The sequence below is a fragment of the Lipotes vexillifer genome, unplaced genomic scaffold, assembly GCF_000442215.2.
Source record: "Lipotes vexillifer unplaced genomic scaffold, Lipotes_vexillifer_v1.1 scaffold545, whole genome shotgun sequence".
Taxonomy (NCBI): Eukaryota; Metazoa; Chordata; class Mammalia; order Artiodactyla; family Lipotidae; genus Lipotes; species Lipotes vexillifer.
The window spans coordinates 1,229,856-1,237,623 of NW_006779129.1; the positions used below are offsets into that span (position 1 = coordinate 1,229,856).

The 7,768-nt window shown below is 59.7% G+C and overlaps 1 protein-coding gene across 1 annotated transcript in view; it reads left to right on the top strand.

The window, feature by feature from the left end:
• POFUT2 (protein O-fucosyltransferase 2) overlaps positions 1-7,768 on the top strand; it is a 10,821-nt gene that overhangs the window by 911 nt on the left and 2,142 nt on the right. The window contains exons 2-5 of the mRNA XM_007452506.1: positions 677-927; positions 2,902-3,046; positions 3,635-3,745; positions 6,118-6,184. Of these exons, the coding sequence (XP_007452568.1) occupies positions 677-927; positions 2,902-3,046; positions 3,635-3,745; positions 6,118-6,184 (574 nt within the window). The remainder of the gene's footprint in view (positions 1-676; positions 928-2,901; positions 3,047-3,634; positions 3,746-6,117; positions 6,185-7,768) is intronic.

A 7,768-nucleotide genomic window follows, 5' to 3' on the forward strand; every position in this document is an offset into this window, starting at 1 on the left:
CACTCTTTCGAGAGTTTACTGTGGAGATTTTCCAGAGACCACCTGGCCTGTGATACCATAACACAGGGAATGAAAAAGCAGACGGGAAAATCCGGCGGTCACCAGACCAAAAAGAAATTTTGCAGAAATTAAAAACAGTGCTGCTCTTGTCCCTCATGAGTTCTGTCTTGAAAAGTATACTTATTTTTCATTTGGAAATTTGGAAATACTAATGATAAAGGTAATACGTTTATTTTTGTTATTTTTAAGGGAATTCATAAATACTTTTCTCAAGTTCTTGCTTTAAATTCTAAATCAGGAACTATCGATAGATTTAACCCACATAAACAGTAGCCTTTGGGGTCCTCGGTAATCGTTAAGAGTGTGCAGGGGTCTGTAGACCAAGAAGTTTGAGAACCCCCAGAGGGTGAGCGCTCAGATTCTGGCTGCGAGACTCTGCTGGTCTTAGCTGTGAAATATTGCTGGTGGTTAAACGGATGCTGAGATGTCTTCTGCTCCTACTTGCGGACTCTTAAGTGACTGGTCCCCTGGAAACGGGTGGGCCGCTGCCTCCACATTACAGACCAGAAGCTACTGACCGTGCCTGGAGTCTGGCGCTAGGCCGTGGACGTGGGGTGTTGGGTTTTCTGTGCGGAGCCCCGGCCCTGAGGAAGCGCTCTCCTGCCCTCGCTGCCAGGTATCTTCTGTACGACGTCAACCCCCCGGAGGGCTTCAACCTCCGCAGGGACGTGTACATCCGGGTCGCCTCCCTCCTGAAGACCCTGCTGAAGACTGAGGAGTGGGTGCTGGTGCTGCCCCCCTGGGGCCGCCTCTACCACTGGAGGAGCCCCGACATTCGCCAGGTCCGGATTCCCTGGTCCGACTTTTTCGATCTTCCGAGTCTCAGTAGGAACATCCCCGTCATGGAGTACGAACAGTTCATTGCAGGTGAGGCGGGCAGCGGTCCTGTAGCTGGGGCCGCGCGGGCGTTGGTCTGGGCGTGAGCATCAGGCCAGGCCGAGCCCTCGGGCAGCCGGGCGCCTCCTCTTGGGCCTTCGCTCTGCCTGGGGCGCCGCTTCCGTTTCCCCCGCTACCGGCGATGGTGACCTTTCCACAGTCTTTCTAGGGAAATAGATCTGAAACACATGAGCCGTGTGTCCCCTTGCCTCTGAGAAGCCCGGCCGCCTGGTGAGCTGGAGCTGTGATTGGGGGGCAGGACCACGGGCCTCCCCCTGTGCAGGCCAGGCTGGTCTTACCTGAAGGAAAACATGTTGCGTGCGTGGCGTTGGCTGGGTGCTGGAGGAGACGTGTGACCACACATCCTGTCTCATTCGGTTCTGGACAACCTTCTCATTTTAATGTTTTTAAGAGGAAAGGGTTGAAGATTTCTTAGAATGAAGGTACTTAGAGCTCACCGTTGCTTTATTCAGAAGACATAAACAGTCAGGGACACCTCTGCCCCAATCCCTGGAGCAGCCCGGGAGAGCGAGTCACAGTTCCTGAGTGGCGGTCTTCGCGCTTCTGCTGTGCGAGGGCCTGGCGGCCTGAGCGTCGCTGCTCCCGCCTAGGCCAGGCCCACACGTCCTCCTTGTCAGGTTCTGTTCTCACCACACCGCAGACCCTGTCCCACGGGGACGTTCTCCGCATGCGGCTCCGCTGTGGCTGCAGGGCCACCGGACGACCTGCTGCCGTCTGTGCTCCTGCTGGGGAGGCAAACCCTGAGGCTGGGGAGCAGCCTTCCTGACCTGACTCAGCCCGGGAAGCAGGCTCGGCTTCGTCTGCACGGGCCCTGGCGCCCAGGGGACCAGCCCCTGACCTGCCAGCGCGGTGGCGCCTCGGCCACGAGGGGTGCTTATTGACTACAGATGGCTGTCGTCCCTGCCGCTCTGCAGGCCGTGTCCCTCGGGCCGGGCGGTGGGGGTGGGGACTGAGCCCCCGGGTGACACAGTGGAGGTGGCAGACCCGCCTTGACCAGCCCAGGTTTACCACTGCAGAGGAGACAGGCATGGGGCGTCACACCCGGAAGGCCTCCAGGCCGGCGTCTCAGCCCCGGTGTTGCATCCCCCCGCCCCGCCGTAGGAGAAGCCCCAGAGCCCGGGCCTCGTGCCCAAGCCAGAGAGAGTGTGGACAAGACACGGGCTCACTCGCTGTGGCTCTCTTGTCAGTGCGCTCCGTCGTTGCACCTGTGAGCACATCTTCACTTGTCGCCAAGTCGTGGCTGGGAGGCTCCAGGTGTGGGAGGAGCAGTGGGTGAGAGGGACACAGGCCGCGGCTCTCCGGGGCCTCCTGTTGGGGGCGGGGGCAGAGCATAAGTAGGTGGCGGGGACACGCAGCGCTTGCGGCAGTGACCAGAGCCTCAGGATGAGAAAGCAGGAAGGGGTGCGGAGTGTTGGGCGGTGGCCGTGGACTGGGAAGGCATCCTTTTTGGGGAGATGCAGTTTGAGTGGCCTCACAGGGGTCAAGAATGAGCCCCGGAGGGGACGGTCCAGGCGGGTCAGCTACTCGGGTCCCGGGGAAGGAGCACAGCCCCATGGGCCCCAGGCATCACGGGGGCGCAGCTGCAGGGGAGGAGCGGGGCAGAGCGAGGGCAGCCTGCGGCCGTCGTGGGGACTGGCCCTGCCCACGGCAACGTGGGGGTTTGGCTGGAAAGGGAAGGGGGCCCAGGCAAGGCCAGATGCTGTAAGAGGTTGGGGCGCTGAGCGGCCCAGGGGAGATGCTGGCTCCTGGACAGCCCCCCCCGGCAGCCCTCCCCGCCCCCGAGGGACCCCCATGTGGCGAGGGCACTTGTTTCATCATCTCTGCTTTTATGAGCTTCCTCCAGTCCTGTTTGGGAAGACGGTGGCGTTAAGTACAGTGGAACCTCTCTGTATCGCCGCAGTGTGTGCCATGGTCGCCGTTACTGTCGGTCCTTGTCTCCTGCAGAGTCTGGCGGGCCCTTCATCGAGCAGGTCTATGTCCTGCAAGGCTACGCAGAGGGCTGGGCGGAGGGGGCCTGGGAGGAGAGGACCGACAGCCGGCCCTGCATCGAGCCGCCCCTGTACTCGCAGGACAAGCACGAGTACTACAGGTACCGCCGCGCTCGGGGGCTCAGGCTGGCTTAGAAATACCTGGCTGAGACACACCTACCTCTTCCCATGTTGTTTAATGTGCTTGAACGTGGTCGTGGCGCTGCTGTCACCCCAGACCGAGCTGCCATCAGAAGAGCCGCCTATGGAAGTGCTGCTGTGTCCTCCCCAGCCCCGCCCAAAGCGCCCCCCATACGGGGGGCCAGAGTAATCCGGTTCTAGACCTGGAGCAGCTCCGGAGCTCCTGAGGGCACAGCTGCTTTAAGGACAGTTACTGTCAAAACTGGCCCTGGCCCGTAAGCGTTCGTTCCGCCGGGCTGCTTCCGGGCCGCCCCTGCTTTCCTGTCATCGTACCGTCCAGGCTCCTGAAGAAAGCTTCCGTGGTCTCATCAGATCAGGTGAAATTTGTGGTTTCTTTAAAGATTTCCACAGGGTCACTACCTGTGATCACGACCAACAAGCTGTGAAAACTTATTGGTGAACTAAGAGAACGAGCTGAGTTCGTCGCGATCAGGCCGTGCGTCTAGATTCACTTACTGCCCGCAGAAAAAGAACCACACTAACCGGGTGCCGTGGGTCTTGTTTTCCAGAGGATGGTTTTGGGGTTATGAAGAGACGCGGGGTTTAAACGTCTCCTGTCTGTCTGTTCAGGGGTCGGCTTCCATCATCGCCCCTGTGCTCTTGAGAAACACGTCCGCACGGTGAGTGTGTGGTCTCTGGGTGATGGCTGGTGCGAGGGCACGTGTGTGAGCATGTCCGTGTGTGCCTGTGCTCCGTCCTGCCGGCTGGTCGCTGGAGGGCCAGACCTCAGCCCCGCCCCCGCCCCCGCCCCCGCCCCCGCCGCAGCTGTTCTCCCGGTGCTGCTTGGAGCGGCCGTGCTTTTAAGCCTCACAACGGGGGCCTCTGGGCCCACCCCTGGTGCGCGGTGGAGTCGGATTTACACCCGGATCCTGCCCTGGGGTCCTGTCAGAGGTGGTGGGGTGAGCCGGGGCCTGCTGGACGCAGCAGGGCGTGAGGATAGGCGTAGGGGCAGGGGGCGGGCAGTAAGAGAGGGGCGGGGATGAGGGCCGTGGGGTCGTGAGGCAGCAGCAGGGGGAGGGCCGGGACAAGAGCGGGACCAGCGGGGCCAGGAGGGTTTTGAAGTGACCACTGAGTGACCAGGGCTGGGGCAGCAGCCCAGAGCTGGCCTTGGAGGTTCCGCATGGGCGAGGAGTGCTTCCGCTCGGGGCCACCCCTGAAATCAGGCTCTCTCGCCAGCCTCCTCGAAGCCTGAGCTGTGAGTGGTCAGAGGAACAGCTCAGGCCTCTCCTGGACACACCGCCCTGGCGGCCGCTCCTGGCCTCGCGTGTTGGGAGTGTGTCTGCGTGGCCGGTTCTGCCTGGAAGCAGAAAACCAGCCACACAGGCCCCGCCCGCCTGCCCTGCCACCAGAGGCTCAGCAGGGAGGGCTGGGGTTCCAGGCGAGTGGCAGGGTTTGGTGCGCCAGGCGAGCTCCTCAGGAGGGGCTCGTGCTTGGTTTCTAGGCAGGTGTCCTAGGAGTTCCCTGCAGGTGTGAGTTGCTGGGGACATGGGGACCCTGAGAGGGCCCCTCCTGTTAGCTACCTTCAGTGTCCCTGAGCCTGCACACGCACAGGGCAGGCCTCCTGTGCTCTCCGGGGCCCGGGAAGGTGCAGACTGTCCCAGCACAGCCCCAGTGTGCCAGAACGCCAGGCTGGCTCCCTCCAGGCCTGTGTCAACAGAACGCAAGCGGGTCCATGGAGGCAGCAGACGCCTGCCCTGCTCGGTGGGTCCAAGCTCCACGTAAGAGATGAGGCTGCTGAGGGTGCCGCTTGCTGGGGCCCTGTGTTACTCGTCTCACAGCTGTTTGCATTTCAAAAGCAGATCTGGCTGAAGCTTTGGGCTGTGGGACCGTTTCTTCTGAGTCCCATTTGTGGGTAAGGGGAGCTGAGCCCAGGACAGACTTGTGCCCGGAGGCCCCTCTGTTTATGAGAGACGCAGGGGGCTTGACAGCGGGGAGATGGCGGCGCTGAGACCCACGAGGCTGGCCGGGGGTGGGGGGAACCCCACCATGCAGAAAACTCAAGATGTGAACAGCACTAACCAGAGAGAGAAGGTTGATACATTCAGTTACGTTAAAATTAATAAGACTTGTCCATCGATAGAAAGCGTTAACAAAATGGAAAGACAAACCACGGAGAGTGGGGTGTTTGTAGCACATCAGTCACGTCAGTCAGTACAGGGCTGGGTCAGATACAGGCAGAGCTGCTAAATAAAGATTAGTGAGTAAAGGGCAGGCGGCCTTGTAAGCAAATTCAGCAGAAGACACTCAAGTATACGGCCGAGGAACACGCTGCTCTTAGACCCCAGGGGAGATGCAGGCCGCCGCCCCCCAGCCGTGGCCTGTTTCTGGAGGGTCCTTTCCACACGTGCTGATTCTCCAGGTTGCTTGATGAGCTCAGGCAGGACCACCTTTCCTGCCCCTCACTTTGCGAGGGGGGAGTGGAGCCTTCCTTTCAGAAGGGGCTGTGGCTTTGGCTGGAGAATTACAAACATGATAAGGAGTCTGTTCACTAAGGTGATTTTTAAAAATAAGAGTAAATACTGAGTTTTGTTCCTTTGGGGTAGCCATCGTTATGCGGCTTTGCCCTTTATCCAGTAACATGATGAGTTAAGCCATAGATGTTCTAATACTGAACCGTTTTTGCATTCCTGGTGTGAACTCCATTCGTCACGTGTGTCATCCTTTTAATACATTGCTGGGTTCTGTTTGCTAATTTTATGTTTTGTTTACTTGTGGGGTTTTTTGCGTTGAGAGTCACAGTCGAGCTTGGTAGCTCAGCCAGTTCAGTGGCCGGGACAGGAGAGAGTTGGTCAATGTTTCGAGCGCTTAGGAATCAAAAGTTTCTGCAGGCAGCTGCCTGTGAGAGGCTCAGCAGAGATTTGCCCAGGCGACCCAGCAAGGTTTAACCCTCTCAGAGTTCGTCCCTGACTGTTCCCTGGCCCAGGGCCTCCCACATGACAGTGCTCTCTGGAGCGTGTGAACATAAAAACCTTTTCTTGTTGTTTAAAAATAGGTCCGTGATGTTAGACCGAGCCGAAAACCTCCTTCACGACCACTACGGAGGGAAGGAGTACTGGGACGTGAGTGCTGCATGGCAGGCATCTCTGTACACGTGTTTAGTCTTGGACAAACCAAGACCCTCGGCAGCTCTTGTTTTCCTCCTTGCTGACTAAACGGATGAGGCTCTCAGCGGGCGTGGGGGAGGGCGCGCCGGTGAGGGGTGCCACCTGCCCAAGGAGGTGCTCCAGGGAGTGGGCTGGGGCGTCCCGGGCCCCTCCTGCACTGCATCGGCTGTCCTTTCCTGCTGACGCGTTCAGAACCTGGAATTAGTGCTCCGGCCGTGTGTCCTCAGCGTTGAAAGGTGGGGCGTTCTGTGCCCCAAGTCCTTAATAGCGGAGTCAGGCTCTGCTCTGACGGGGAAGCGCTGGCTCTGGGTGCACAGACAGTGGCAGTGAGGCAGGTGGGCGAGAGGCTTCTCCCGTCCTCCTGGGGGTGGGGACAGCTTAATCGTCAGGCGTCTGGTTTGGAAAAGAGAGGCGCAGTTCTGCCGACAGGGGCCCGGTGCAACAGTTTGGCAAAAGTGTCAGACGTTCCCTGAGAAGAGCCTTTGGCTGCAAGGTGGGGACCCAGGTGAAGTCGGCCTGGCCTGTCGGGGTCTCTGCCGGGCAGAGGAGCCTCCAGGGGCATCAGGGTGGGTGGGCTGCAGGGGACACGGGGCCTGCCCCACTCGGCTCCCATGCTCCCCCGGGTCCTGGGACCTGTGCAGAAACTGATCTTAGAAGGGCCATTTGTGTATTGCTGAAGTGAGGCAGATGGTTTTAGGCGAATTACAGCTCTTCTTAAATTAAAAATGAGCACTGAGCTCCCTCAAGGCAGATACTTTGCAGCCTGGTTTCCTCCCCTCCCCGTGGGGATTTGCGCCCCATCTCATCTGGGGCTCCCGGTGGATGTGTCGCTTCTCCCGAGGCCCCTGTGTGGGAACCGGTTTCCCTGGATCTCTGCACCTTGGCTCTGCCGACGGTGTGGCCATGCCACCCACCCCCGTTTCCACATGGTGGGCATGGTATTTTCTGCCGCAGGGGCTCCTGGGTCTGTTAATTGGGGTGCAGGTTTATTATTTATGGCAGCTAATATTTGAAAAAGAAAAACATGGTATTCGCTGTCAGAAAAATGCAGCTGGTATTCTGTGATCTCTGCACCTAATTCACGATGAAGGGCAGGCCTGCATGTGGCGAGGTCCGTCCCTGGACCGCATCATGTCCTGTCCCTGCAGGGCGTTGGTCAGTAATCAGTCCCTAGATGGACCCAGTCAGGCCCCCCAAGTCCCACCCAGTCGTCACCAGCCTCAGCCTGCCTGGTCCTTCCTCCACCTGGGGAAAGGGGTGTCATGCTCCCTCTGCAGCCCCTGACCCCCAGCTCTCAGGGTCTGCCCTGTCTGGGGGTCATGCATGCCTCCTGTGGGCGGGCTGGGCAGGCAGAGGCCCCCAGGTGGGACCCTGCTCCCTGGACTCGCGACCTGGGGGCCTCCTGGGCGGGTTGTTGGAGAAGCGCAGAAGTGTCGAAACGTGGACACGGTGGTTCTGTGCCTCATGACAGCACTGTGGTCCCCGCCAGCCCTGAAGGGTAGTGACCCCCCTCAGCACCTGCGGGGGGGGGGAGGGGTG